Here is a 15,911-nt window from a genome sequence, read left to right as displayed (position 1 = left end):
ATCTGGGATCAACCTCAAAAATCTTATGCTGGGATCAGCCAAGTAGAGATTCTGTGTAATATGGGATTGGCCAAAAATACACACTTATCCTGAGATCAGCATAGCACAGATTGTGCTTAATCTGGAATTGATCCAAAATGCACACTTATCTTGGGGTCAGCGTAGCACGGATTGGAAACCATTGTCATGTACAGTTTCAGTAATGGAATTGTTATTATAGTCAGATATTGACTTTAAATATTTGTAATGATTGAATACAGACATGTAGTGTGGATTGAGAGAGGAAGGACTGAGAGAGGATTCTTCCCAAAAAGAACTATAGTTTGTAAAATATATGCCACCACTGCAGAGCAGAATGTCCCAAGTTAAGAAAGTTTAAATTTGTTTTTTTTAAAAAGGAAAAATTGCTTTGAAGGCACGAAATTCTAATCAGGTTATATACACGTGCATATAAACATGCCTATAAAATATAGTTTGGCTATTTTGTGTGGTTTTGTGAACTTTTGCATACAAGAAAATTTCAGAAATAGAAAAATTGTTGCAATGTTACAAAAATCTAATAAGTTAATCAACTTATTATATTTACTCACTAAGCTCTGTCCAAAATGCAAACCCTTATCAGACAGACATTGCATAATGTTCTGGCAGATCAGGGTCGTCATTGTTTGTTCTACTTATTAATCCTAAAAACGGAATAGACTGAGATGGCATATTATTCAATTGCAGATCTGAGTCTGTGTAGTTTGCATTTGAATCCAACTCTTGTATGAATATATATGGTATGCATATAAACATTCTAAAAAATGTACAGTCATATTCACGAACTTCTTGGGATAGACAGACTTCCATGCATACAGATTGATACATGGATAGACAGACTTCCATGCATACAGATTGATACATGGATAGACAGACTTCCATGCATACTGATTGATACATGGATAGACAGACTTCCATGCATACAGATTGATACATGGATAGACAGGCTTACATGCATACAGATTGATACAAGGATAGACAGGCTTACATGCATACTGATTGATACATGGATAGACAGTCTTACATGCATACAGATTGATACATGGATAGACAGACTTACATGCATACTGATTGATACATGGGTAGACAGACTTCCATGCATACAGATTGATACATGGATAGACAGTCTTACATTCATACTGATTGATACATGGATAGACAGACTTACGTGCATACTGATTGATACATGGATAGACAGACCTACATGCATACAGATTGATACATGGATAGACAGACTTACGTACCTATCGATATATCGATGTATGAATAGGGTCAGTTGAAATTGCCCACCTCATGAGCAGTGAGCAGAAAAGAATTAACTGGTATTTCAGTCCTTTCTAGTGAATTTACATGGAATTTCTCACATTCAGAACAGGTTCATGATTTCTATTTCTCTCATTCAAGACAGGTTCATGATTTCTATTTCTCTCATTCAAAACAGGTTCATGATTTCTATTTCTCTTTTTTAGGGCATATGGTGATTCCAAACATTGTAGGAGAGTTCTGCAAAGGGCACTTAACTCTGTAACAGACTTCCCTGAGTCAATAGTTGATGCATATATCAATTTTGAGAGAGAAGAAGGTACATGACATCATCTTTGTTTTTTAAAGACCATTTTATAGACTTGTTTTGCTACTCAGTGTTACTTTTTCAGACAACTTTAAAGTAGTATGTAGCAGCAAAACCAGTTATGAGAGATCTACCCTTTCTGCCAACCAAAAGCGGTCTCTCAAGATAGATGGTCTCCCATAAGAGGTGTGTGAAGGGTTAGCATTGTCGAAGAAGAAAAAATGCCCATACTCATTGTACATGTATCATGTCCTTTATTCATAAATCTTGTTAAATATTCCATGCATTCCCCTCAAAATAACTTTATATATATAAAGATATACATCTATCAAACATCGTGAATCAAATTTATATATGAACATCACATGAATATGTACATATATTAGTACATGTACATGTATATGATTTGTGAAATGAACAAAGATAATATTTTTTATATCCATAAGTTAACTTCACATGGCAATAAATTTTAGAGTAGTTTCAAATGTAACAAAAAATGCACAGTTAGCTATGACGTATATATCTTATTCTATGCACTTAATCATTTTTCTTTAAGAAATCCATTATACGTCTTTGTTGACATATTTTACTCAGCTGTTTGGTCTGAACATGTATCTCCATTTCTGAGCAAAGAAGCAAGAAGTTTGGGATTGCCATGTTGTAAAGCATATTCTTTAATCTCCTTTAAATGTTCTATGACTGTAGAATGTGAAATAACCTGAGGCAGAATTTCACCAACAGATGACTCATTGTCACTATCACTGTCCGCAGTTGGAGAAGTACCTGATTTACCTCTCTGAAGAATATCCTTCTCACAGTCTGGCTCGTTTAGATCTCCATACACTCTCCTTCATACCATGGCATATTTCCTCTGCTTGTGCACCTTTCTGCCATTCCTTTCTAATGGACTCCTTGTCTTTGATAACACTTGCGTTTTACAAACATTTAAGCTGGCTGCTATTTTGCGATCAGTCTCCCCTTTTTCACTTCTTTCAGTTACATTAATTCTTTCTTCCAGTGTTAGAATTTTTCTTTTTTTCGTCGGAAGTTCTGCCAGTTTCCTTCAAACTGCAATTGGCTTTTGGATTCAGTTTCCTTCAAATTGCCATTGGCTTTTGTATTCAGTTTCCATCAAATTGCAATCACTCTGCATTTCATGCCCAAAATATTTTTCCATGCAATGTAAAATATTAGCGAAATCTTAACAATTTAAAAACAATGTATGCAATGCAGACGTCTGAAAACAATATTTTTTACAGTAAAAACTTATCAGCAACCTCTGCTATGAGCGACCACCTGTCATTTCCGACCACAATCATAATGCACATATCGATTTTATTATATAAACTCTGTTATGAGTGACCACCTGCTGAACGTGACCAGTGACCATGATGTCTTGGCAAAATATGCATTTCGACACTGCTGTGATCGACTGCATCGCAACAACAAAAAAACAGATCAACACCACTGACCTTGACTTAATCTTTTGTAAACACGAGAACTCAGGATGCATGTAGTATGCAAAAACAATGTGCACATTAAATAACACTGCAGTTGAACAATCATATAGCGAGATAAACACCACTAACCATTATTTAATCCTTTGTAACAAAGACCACATAAATAGTAAAGATTGTTGTAAGGAGGTATTTTTAAAAAAAAATTGGCTAGCTACCAGTTTTGTGAACTATGAAATTCACTGGATTCGCCAGTGAAATTTTGTATTTAAGTAATTAACTTCTTAACCATATGTAGATTCGCAGATCCTGCTTTTGTAGTTAGGGGAACAGGTTATCATTTGCATCAGCCATCATTCCATAGAAGGATATCCAAGGTAGAGGTTGGATGCTCAGCACATCCTTCCCATTACTTATTCTTGTAATGTTAATGTAATTGTGGAATGTATTTGAAGGAGAAGGCATATTTTTAAGTAAATTGTGTTTCTCTGAGAATACTTATAATCAAATTATTTAAAAGCCCTCACAACTACCCCACCATACAAGCATTGTCATTAGTATATCGCTCGGCTAAAAAACTAATGACACCTGGCAGTGGCAAGTGGAGCTTATGGTCAAGAGTTAACACCCTTTGAATATATGCAATAAACAGAAAATACATTTTTCAGCTTTTAGTAGGGCTGGATTTGCAAGGTAGATGGCTGATATTGCTGATGTTAATATGATTGGTTAAGTATTCTTAGAGAAACACAATTTACTTAAAATAATGCTTTCATCCTCCTATTACTTGTTCTCCAGATCTTAATGCAATCGGGTAATGTATTCAATGGAGAAAGTAAATTTTTTTGTAAATTACATTTCTTCAAGATACTTAAATCTCATCACTACTAAGCCCTCCCACCGATCTCCACAAATGTATATATCTTCACTCAATCTAAACTGTTAAAAATATGGTTGATAGGTAGCCACCTAATGGTGGTAAGGGGAGGTAACATTTTTTGTTTCTCCTTGCATCTATACTAGATGGGAAAGATGAAAGCTTCATTCCAGGATGGTTGGATTTAGTTCATTTCCTACTGTTAATGTGATATGATATGTATTCTTTGAAAATCATAACTTGCTAAAAATTGAACTTTCAGAATATAATACTTAAAATATATAAATCAGCAAGTTTAAATACTTGCCAAAATATATTGAATGAAAACTTGGCACACCATCATATCCATCATCAGAGTGATTCCCCCTCACATTGGTCACAGAGATGATGTGATATTGTGCCAGTCATGACTCGTGTATATCTTCTGAAGGGTGAACCTTGGCAAAAATGCATACCTTGCATGTATACACTGACAGCAGAAATACATTCTTGTCAAGTGTATGTGAATTCAGTTAAGAAATTTCACAGAGCTATTGATCCAGAAAAAATATTGGAGGTTTTGAGGAAGTGTAGTTGATATAATAAGTTTGATCATATATTTTTAGGTTTTATGTTATTTATGTTTATATTTTATTTTATACATTTTACAGAATATTAATATCTTTACCATTTAATTTTTATATTGTTTATTTGGAAGGATTTGTCTTCCTAAAACATTTTAGTTCATTTTTACATTTTTAGGACTATATTTTATTGGCATGATGTAGCCTTTATTGTGTTGAAGTGCCATTAAACACTAATACATACATTTTATTAAAGCATGCTTGTTCCTTCAATTTAATACTTATAAGATGAGCTAAGCAGGCATTAGTTCCTTCAATTTAATACTTATAAAAATAGACTTTGATAAACGCATTCTAGATAATGAATAGGATAAGTAAACATTGAATGGAAATGAAAAATGCAAAATCAGAATGTATTTCTGAGACTGTAAACAAAAGATGAGTTGATAGCTGAAATACTAAATAATTGGAATGCAAATGAATGCTAATGAATGCAGATGAAGTGCAGAATGAATGCAAATGAAGTGCAAATGAAATGCAAAGGAAGTGCATAATAAAGGCAAATGAAATGCAAATGAAGTGCAGAATGAATGCAAATGAAGTGCAAATGAAATGCAAATGAATGCAAATGAAGTGCAGAATAAATACAAATGAAGATCAGAATGAATGAAAATGAAATACAGAATGAATGTAAGTGAAATGCAGTAAGTGAAATGCATAATGAATGTAAGTGAAATACTAATAAGTGCAGAATGAATGCAGGTGATATGCAAATAAAATGTGATTTAGTAAAATTACCCATTTTAGAAAGTGTCTGTTATAACAAATTGATGTGTTTGTTTTATTCAGGTAGATATACCAGTATAACAAGGTATTTATAAAATATACTCTCTCACTTTTTCTGCAGGGACTTTAGATCATTATGATCAGGCAGTAATGAAATGTGAAGCCCAGATGCAAAGGGTCAATGAGAGAAGAGAAAAGGTATGATTTACCATTGTAGCACAGTCTGTTATAGAACACACAATTGTTGGATTGACAAAAACTTTTAAGATATCACACTGAACAGTTAACAAAACATGGCATAATCAAATTTATTTCAAGCACTGCCTTTTTTTCTTCTTACAGCCACACTAAAAATATTCTCCATTTTTTTTTTTAAATGGAGCCTTAATGCATGCCCCTGATTATCATTTCTATAACAAACCTTAACTTGGATGGCATATGTGCATAAATATATTTTATAAAGTAAAGTAAATAAATAAAGAAGATAAATAGAAAGCAGTTTAGTACAGACTGATACATTGCTATTTTTCTAGTCAGAATAGATTATTGAGCTTTACGATCTTTACATTTGACTAATTTTTCAAAGCCAAGAATTTTTGTTTTATGCCTTTTCCATTGTAGATATTTGATGGAAAGCAAGAATTAGTTGGAAGTGTGGCTTTTGCAAGAATGTATAAAGTGTTTTGTTGGTCCTAAATGAAAATTATATCAGTCAGACATCCATTATGGCCACCATGGTTGCCATCTTGAAAATCATGTTACTGTAATTATTTCTCATACATGCCAACTGCTATGCTCTTGGCATAATCATTACGATTTTTTTCACTAAATTTTTTTCTGTTAGACTATAAGGATTGTGCTTTTATTTGCTATATAAAAAATAAGATAAAAATAAAGCAATAACAAGTTGTTTTTGTCATTTTGATTATCATCTCCTTAATTCCACTCATATAAATTTGAGAATATTCATACAAAGGTGACTGCTGTTTAAGAATAGTGGAAGAGCACTTTCATTTTTGCTATTTATTGCAACTGTATATGACCCATTTCTAAGAAAACAGATGGGTTTCTTCAAAAGCGAACTTTGCCTTACATATTCATTTTATTGATAAGGTAGCTAGATAGGAACCAGTCTATATTTTAAAGAAAATGGCACCAGATGTTAAGTAAAATGCTTTACTGTGTGAGTTGTGGATATTATATGATGGAAAATGTTAGACCAGATGGATCTTTTCAAACTTCTAAACATGTCAGATCAGAAATAGTGACAAATCAACACTGCTTTACAAACTTTAAAAGAAGAATACAAGAGTAATGTAATAAAGCACTCTGACCACTTTACCATGATCATTGCAGAATTCCAGTTCACAATCATTCAATGAAGGTTACTTGTATTCTGTTTCTAATCCATATGGATTTTTCCCTTTGTGACAAGTATTTTTACCAGCTGCAGATTCAGGTTAGTAGCTAAAATGTATATTTTTATATACATACTGTGTTACAGCACATATACAAAATTATATTATTATATATTACACTTTTTATGCCCAGATTATGATTTTTTGCCACTAATAATAGCAAAAATTACACTTATACCTGTGGGGGGGGGGGGGTCAGCATGTATGAGTTTTTTTAATATATGGCCTTGTTGACATGGTTTTTTTCACCAAAAGTCTTCTTTGACATCTAGTTGGTCCAAAATGAAAATGGTGTCAATCTTACATCCAGTGTGGCTGCCATGACAACCATCTTGAAAATCTTATTATCACTACTACTCCTGAATGGATTGTCATATTGACACGCAGTTTTCACCAAGAAACTTACTAATGAAGTCTAGTTGTCTCTAATTGAATATGGTGAAAGCAATAAATTTTAAAATCTTTTTTTCTTTCAAGAAGAGGACCCCCAGGTGGCCGAGTGGTCTAAATCACTCACCTTTACCACTCACTGTTATCTCAGCTCTGTCCACATGGGTTCAAGTCTCAAACTTGGCCATTATGGGTATATGAGAAAGCTGCCAGTAGCTCCCCATGGGTTGGTAGTTCTTACTGGGGTTTTCCCAAGTTCTTCCACCAGCAGTTATACTGGCTGCCATGTATAGCCTATCTTGCGCTAAGAAATATGTGTTAAACCCTACAACAATAACAGCAATTCTCTCAAGATTATCAGAGATGATTTCAACCCTCAGCAGTTAGAAATTAAGAAATGGTATTATCTTTGATTCATAGAAATTGTTTTTTGAAAAGTAGACCATCATTCGCTTTAGGGGACTCCTATTTGATTGATACAAACGTTGAATCCAGTTTGATGAAGTTCTAGTATTGCTCACAGTATTGCTTGAAGTTTAATACAGAATTTTAAACCATGATCTTTGAGGCAAATGAAGAAAACAGCTTTATTTTCAATCAGAGTTTTCATCCATTGTAAAGTCAACAATCAGGAGGAAGAAAATTTGAGATGCTTAGTGAGTCTAGGGCCATATTTAGCCACATAGTAAGTTCTTTTTAACTCCATCATCACTTGTAAGTCACCAGATTCACATCAAAGTTTAAATACTGAACAATTCTGATCGGCTACTTTGAATAGAAGTGCTGGGGCTCCTAAGGATAGAATGATACATTGTCAGGGGTGAATATAAATCTTGAAACCCACACAACTTAACTTTGTTTAGCCTGGTATGAAGAAAAAGGCCATGAAGTAAAGAAAGTTAAGAAAGAAATGTATTGCACTTGCTAGGTGTTAGGTGTTACAGATAAACACAAGTTATGTAACATCAAGATGCCTCCCCCAATTAAATACCCACCCCAGCTTAGGTTCCGATGCCCCTTTCATCTCAGCCCTTTAGTGTTGTAGTCTGTGTTATGGTATAGGACCAGTCATGCAATATGCATGAACATAGTACATCAGAAATATTGAGTCTTATTAAAGGAGGCTTCAAGTGGATGACTTTGGAATTGTCTCTTTCTAAATAAGATGTGAAGCCCATTTGAATGAGATTAGATATTAGGTCTTGGGACTTTTATACATATGTACGAGGATACTGAATTTAGAGGTGAAATAGCACTGGCTCACTTTTCAATACATGTTGTTCCAGTAAGACTGTCATGTGTACATAAGGTGTTACTAGGCTTTGAGTAACGTTGCTTGTATGTAATTTGCATATATATTTGCTGACATTTTAAACTTTGGTTAAGAAACAATTCTGAGGCTGTTTCCATTTTTTGGAAATGTGGGAGGTCTGACAAACTTCAGCCAAGTTTATCTCTTGGATCTGACGAGAAAAACTGCAGGTCCCTGATCTCGGATCACTGCTATTTCCAGCCCAGATTGAGTGAAACTACGCATTAACTTCATTGTGCAGTTGTGTAAACATGAATATCATTGAGTAATTAATGTAAACAAGAATGGCATTAAGTGATAATGTAAACATGAAGATTATTGAGTGCACACTCTTATTGTAGGTTGCAGAGAAGGAGGCAGAAGCAAAGGAACAGAAGTTGCATGCAAGACAGGAGAAGAAGCTGCAGAAGAAAGTGGAGAAAGTATCACAGCAACAACGGAGTAAATTTACCAAGCGGAAAGGTGCAGGAGATGACTTAGAGGAGGGAGGGAGTGGTGCAAGGTTACAGACCAGCAAAGGAGGGGTTGGTTAATTTAGCAGAATGTTAAGAAAGGCAAAAATCATTTATCATTTTTGCCTTAACATGGCTGAAGATTCAGAGAGAAAGAAAGAGAGAATCACTTTTCCAGTAATGGTGCCATCAGCGGCTCTGTGCTGAAGGCATGTGAGGCACAGTGTTTAATCAATCCTGGTTCCAGTAGAGCTGAGTTATTTACTATGTATTTGTTTCCTTTCATGTGTTTGTGTTATCTAATTTTGCTTCTTTAGCTTGCAAAGCATAAACAAAGCATGGGATCACTTTTCTAATAGCATTATCATTGTCACTGTTGTAGGTATCAAGATTTTGCATTTTGGTTAGTTTTTCTGGCACTGCTGTATGTACATTCATGAAATTTGATGGGTATGTTCATCTTGGAGGGTAGTAATCACCATTTGCAAAAATAGGTCATGATGATCTTCTTTTCAAGTTTACATCAAGATTTTTGCATTGACAGGATTCCCACAGGATTCCCACACTACCTGGAAAAGGGAAAATGTCACCAAAAAGAAATTTTGGTATCAGGAAATGCCTCGTACTTTTGCAAAAATTGATCAGACTTGAGGGAAAATACAGGGAACTTTCAGTTGCTTCTTGAGATAGATCAGTTGTTTCTTGAGATAGATCAGTTGCTTCTTGAGATATATCAGTTGCTTCTTGAGATAGATCAGTTGCAGCAAGAATATGTTAAAGATCTTAATTTAACTGATAATCAGTTTGATTATTTTAACATGAGGACTTTTCAGAAGTTGCAGAATACTTTCCTGAGTCAGTTGTATTCATTATCCTTCTGGCTATGAACATTGGCCTCAGCTTTTCATATTCCTCTATGAACATTAGCCCCTTATTGTCATATTCCTCTATCAACATTAGCCCCAGATTGTAATATTCTGTTAGCCCCTGATTGTCATATTCTTCTATTAATGTTAGCCCAAGATTGTTATATATTTTTAGGAATTTTAACCTAAGATTTTCATAGTCTTCCATGAACATTAGCCCCAGATTGTCATATTTTTCTATGAACATTAGCCCAAGATTGTCATATTCATCTATGAATGTTAGCCCAAGATTGTCATATTTTTTTAGGAATTTTAGCCCAAGATTGTCATAGAATTCCATGAACATTAGCCCCAGATTATCATATATTTATATGAACATTAGCCCCAGATTGTCATATTCTTCCTTGAACTTTTGTCCCAAATAGTAAGATTCTTTTAGCCCAAGATTGTCATATTCGTCTATGAACATTAGTCCCAGATTGTCATATTCTTCTTTAAACAATAGTCCCAGATTGTCATATTCTTCTATGAACATTAGCCCAAGATTGTCATATTTTTATATCATCATTAGCCCAAGATTTCATATTCTTCTATCAACATTAGCCCAAGATTTGTATATTCTTCTGTAAACATTAGCCCAAGATTGTCATATTTTTCTATGAACATCAGTCCCAGATTGTAATATTCTTCTATGAACATTAGCCCCAGATTGTAATATTCTTCTATGAACATTAACCCCAGATTGTAATATTCTTCTATGAACATTAGCCCCAGATAGTCATGTTCTTCTATGAACATTAGCCCAAGATTGTCATATTTTTCTATGAACATCAGTCTCAGATTGTCATATTCTTATATGAACATTAGCCCCAGATTGTTGTATTCTTCTATGAACATTAGCCCCAGATAATATTATTATTTTAGCCCTAGGTTGTCATATTCTTCTATGAACATTAGCTCCAAATTGTATTATTCTTTTAGCCCCAGATTGTTGTATTCTTCTATGAACATTAGCCTGAGATTGTAATATTCTTTTAGCCTCAGATTGTCATATTTTTATATGAACACAGGGCTTCTGTTAAACTGATATTTTATAGAGTCCCAGGGACCCCACATTTGAATTTTATAGGGTCCTTTCAAGATTTTAAAGGGTCCCACTTTATAGTTCCTACTATAAGTTATGTGTGTGTGTGTGTGTGTGTGTGTGTGAGAGAGAGAGAGAGAGAGGGAGAGAGGTCTCAATAAAAGTTTAGTGAAAATAGGAGTTCAACCAGCAAAAGCTGCAGTCCCCTCTCAGAAGCATGTTGGGCATATATGAAGTGGATAAATGTCCATTATAATGACAGGAATAAAGTGATACAAAACCTTGTCAGTTTTAATTATTTGTAATTATTTAAATATTCATGTATTAAAATTGTTATCCCATCAGTCGACTTGGGAACACACTACATTAGGCTGTTATTTAAACAGTAATATGTTGCACCCTCCAGAATAAAAATATCAGCCGGGGTGTCTCAATTACAGAACTGGATGATCGTGAATTTAATTTAAATTTTGCAATAAGCATTCATGTGCTCAATCCTGAGTGCTGTATTACATTGCTCTCATATTCTTCTTTTAAAGTTTGTAAAACAGTGTTGATTTGTCCTTTTTTCTGATCTGACATGTTTTGAAGTTTGCAGAGATCCATCTGCTATAACATTTTCCATCGTATAACATGCACAAGTCACACTGTAAAGTGTCTTGCTTATAATCTTGTGCCATTTTCTAAAAAAAAAACATAGACTGGTCCGGTACCTAATTTGGTTAAAGAATATAATGAATCTGTGAGGCTAACTTCAAATTGATGAAACCCATCTGTTTTCTTGGAAATAAAATGGGTCATATACATTTGCTATAAATAGAAAACAAGGAAAATTCTTACACAGCAGTGACGTTTCTAAGGCAGATTCTCACATTTATACGAGTGGAATTAAAGAGATGATACTAGAAATTATTTTAAAAAAACTTTTCACTGATTTTTATTTATTTTAGTTTTTAATTTACCAAAATAGCATAATACATATACTGGAGAACATAAAACGTAATTTGTTGAAAAAAGGCATAATGATTACGACAGAAGCATAATGGCTGGCATGTATGCATTTAAACTCCTAAATAATTATCCAAATTTGCAAATTTTGTCCTAGTCTTGACTCGAATGCAACAAATGGTAGTAATATTTATTATCATAGGGTTTATCTTCTGATTTAGTTTGAAGCCTTAGTGTGTTGTCCTTTCAAGATCACATGCACTCTCATTATTTGGCTACACTCAGAAATGAACACAGTGCATAATTAATGAGCATGACCTCAAGAGACGGCATAGAAAATCCTTGAGACCTGTGTTTTGAGTAACCTTGACCTTTTCTGTAAGCTGGAAATCAACTTGGTCAGCAATTTTTATTGCATCATATGGGACTTTTAGGCTGGGGTTTTAATGCACCATTTTTAACTTTATTGCGTCAGGGATGCACATTTATGCATTATCAGAAGCCCTGGAACATAAGCCCCATCCTGTTATATTCATTTAGCCCAATATTTTCATATTCTTCTATGAACATTAGAACCAGATTGTCATATTCCTCTATGAATATCAGTCCCAGATTGTAATATTCTTTTAGCCCCAGATTGCCATATTTTTCTATGAACAATAGCCCCAGATTGTAATATGCTATTATCCCAAGATTGTCTTATTCTTCTATGAACATTTGTCCCAGATTGTCTTATTTTTCTATGAACATTGGCCCTAGATTGTATTATTCTTTTAGCTGAAAATTGTCAAATTTTTCTATGAACATTAGCCCTAATTGTTATATTCTTTTAGGCCCAGATTGTCATATTCTTCTTTGAAAATGTTCCCCAGATTGTTGTATTCTTTTTATATTCTTTGTTGTATTGTTGAACATCAGTCCCAGATTGTAATATTCTTTTAGCCCCAGATTATCACATTTTTCTATGAACATTAGCCCAAGATTGTAATATTCCTTTTGCCCCAGATTGTCATATTTTTCTATGAACATTAGCCACAGATTATAATATTCTTTTAGCCTAAAATTGTTGTATTCTTCTATGAACATTAGCTCCAGAATGTCATATTCTTCTAGGAACATTAGCCCCAGATTGTAAAAATCTTTTAGCCCCAGATTGTCATATTTTTGTGTGAACATTAACCCCAGATTGTTATATTCCTTTAGCCCAAGATTGTCATATTCTTCTATGAACATTAGCCCCAGATTGTCATATTCTTCTATGAACATTGGCAATAGATTGTAACATTCTTTTTGCCCCAGATTGTTATATGTTTCTATGATCATTAGCCCCAGATTGTTTTATTCTTTTAGCCCAAGATTATCATATTCTCTTATGTGAACATTAGCCCCAGATTGTTTTATTCTTGTATGAACTTCAGTCCCAGATTGTAAATTTCTTTTAGCCCCAGATTGCCATAATTTTCTATGAACATTAAGCCAAGATTGTAATATTCTTTTATCCCAAGATTGTCATATTCTATTTTGAACATTAGCTCTAGATTGTCATATTTGTCTATGAACATTAGCACCAGATTGTAATATGCATTTACTTTGGCTTATGGCTTTAAGGCTTGATCCATTTTACTTGTTTTCTTGGACACAAAAATGGTCTTCAGTACCAAAACTCTTACAAAACACATTGCAGATGGTTTTGACGGCAGCTTATTAGGAAGGGGACAGTATAGAAAGGAGGGAACTGTAAAGTACAGGTGTCGGCAACCTATGGCACACATGCTAAAGGTGGCACACCAGACTCTTTGCAGAGGCATGCTGTACAAATTGTAGTTTTGTATTGTATGTACTAAAAGCAATAAATTAAAGGGATGAATATGACTTGGCATGCAGCACTCTACAGTTGAGCAGACCTGGCACAGCAGTTCAAAAAGGTTGTACATGCCTGATATAATAACAAGGTCTAGTTTCTAATGTTTGAAAGAAATTCATAATTATAAGATTGCATTTCCGTAGGATTCACATTTTTGCAGGATTTCAATCAAATTCGTAATTTTGTTATAATTGCCAGAATGTGGAGTTCCAAAAGATGGTCACAGATGAAGATGGCTTTAAAGTCCCTTTACTGCCAGGCCCTCCAGGTCAGAAGAGTTCAGCACCACCCCCAGGGTTCAAAGGTCAGGGAACACAGTCAAAAGCTCCTCCTCCAGGTTACAAAGGTGGAAGGTCAGCCCCACCTCCAGGTTATAAGGGCAAAGCTGAAAATTCAGAATCTGAGTCTACTCATGATGCAAATGAAGAAACAGAAGAGCCACCAGTCAAGAAACTTAAGACAGGTAATTGATATGGAGATGGCTGTAGTATCATATATACTCGCTTACAAACTGCACAGACCCAGATCTTCCATTGCATAATGTATCAGCAGATCTGGGTCTGTACAGTTTATTATAAGTAATTAGTAGAATAAACAGCATAGACTCAGATGCTTTATGCTTTATGCTATGTTGTTTGTAGTTTGACTTGGCTTGTAGGCAAGTACATATGGTATTACGTGATTCATGTGAGAGACTGTTTTTAATTTGATGGCACATCACATGATATGGGATTTCGTTAAGTAAGATGCTCCACTGCTTCACAAATCCAGCTGTTGTGAGAAAGATGAAAATGTTGTCCTTCTTGCTTATACATCATGTAGGCAAAGGGAAGAAACTCCTTCCCATTATCTCCCCTGAGCACCCCAGGTGTCTGCAGATGTTTACTCCTTTTTATATTTCACTGGATAAGATGAACATCATATCTTGCACATCTTAAGTCCAGCATGATAATATAATATCTCAGAGGTCAGAGGTCATCCATTGACACAGCTGGTATAGAGTTGAATGCAAAAGTATTGATTACCTGTTATAATCATAATTTTCAAAAATTATTTGTTGATTATTATGTGAAATGTTTTACAGTTATGGATTTTCTTCTGACCTGGTACTCCAACTTTATAGCTGGGTACCCACTGTTGTTTGTTTTCATGCACACTGCCTGTATTTTTCTCATTAAGTTACATGCACTGTATATCTGAACACTTTGGGGTTATATTCTGAATTTTGGTTCATTCTTGTCTTTTCAGGATAGCGATTGTAACAAAAAAGTGCATGCCTTGTACATACAAAGTTTTCTTTCAGTACAATCTGCAGTGTTTGTGCATCATGGTCTGAAGTTATTGGGTCCTGCATACAAAGTGATAGGATGCGACATGCTGAGTTTACATCATAAAACATCATCCCTGGCCATCATAGTCAGGGACATCATGGTGCACCATCATTGTTGATTACACAGATAACATCAGCTGAGTTCCCATCCATCCTGGGGTGTTTCAGATCTTATCTATGTTCACCCTCCAGATGGCAGGGCTATTGTTGATCAGCCACTGCCAGTCTATGTTGGCTGTCAGTTCTTTTCTTTATGTTCCAGCCAATTGGATGCTCTTTCTGCCATCTTGCTCAGTGTCTGCACCGATGTTTTCTTCGCTCTTTCTCTTACTGATAGTATACTCTAGGCTGTGCAGGAAACCCCCTGCATCCTACTTCAACTGGGAGAAGCCAGGTTCTCCATCCTTTTGCTCTACAGCTGTCTGCTAGTTTCTGGTACTTCGATGTCTTCCTTTCATATACCTTTTATGTTCAGGTTTACCAGGGGACTGTCAGTTCTGTTAGGCTCATCCTCTTTGCATCTCAGACCTTATGGTCATATCTGAATGAAGTGATGTCTCTGTACAACTTCTGGGAATACAGGTTTTTTGTCTCCACATCTGCTCTCATCTCCTGTGACTTTGCTTCTTTGTATATTCCAGAATTGGATGATCTTATAATCCGACCTTTCTGGGTTCCCAACTTTCTATTGTTCTCTTTCCAACATATCTGCTATTTCTCCGAAGACATTGTCATGTCTCCATCTTTATTGCCTTTGTGCCAAGGCAACCTGACATGTTGATAGAATATGCTGGAGTGCACCGTATTAATCATATATAATGGGACACCATATTTGTTGGGACAGCAATAATTAATATATACAGTAAATATGGTAGCTCTTTTCTGACATAATGGGTAAATGATATCATCTGTCAGATTTCATTTGCTGGTTTTGAGAGCAGATCATACATGGACC

The 15,911-nt window shown here is 34.8% G+C and overlaps 1 protein-coding gene across 1 annotated transcript in view; it reads left to right on the top strand.

The window, feature by feature from the left end:
- The window catches only part of LOC149775232 (spliceosome associated factor 3, U4/U6 recycling protein-like), an 87,316-nt gene that overhangs the window by 41,620 nt on the left and 29,785 nt on the right, over positions 1-15,911 (top strand). Inside the window, exons 13-16 of the mRNA XM_089943998.1 lie at positions 1,509-1,621; positions 5,414-5,490; positions 8,754-8,936; positions 13,825-14,089. Of these exons, the coding sequence (XP_089800124.1) occupies positions 1,509-1,621; positions 5,414-5,490; positions 8,754-8,936; positions 13,825-14,089 (638 nt within the window). The remainder of the gene's footprint in view (positions 1-1,508; positions 1,622-5,413; positions 5,491-8,753; positions 8,937-13,824; positions 14,090-15,911) is intronic.

Source organism: Sinohyriopsis cumingii, chromosome 19 (assembly GCF_028554795.1).
Source record: "Sinohyriopsis cumingii isolate HCF-2022 chromosome 19, ASM2855479v2, whole genome shotgun sequence".
NCBI lineage: Eukaryota > Metazoa > Mollusca > Bivalvia > Unionida > Unionidae > Sinohyriopsis > Sinohyriopsis cumingii.
This window is presented reverse-complemented; position numbering and strand designations above follow the sequence as displayed.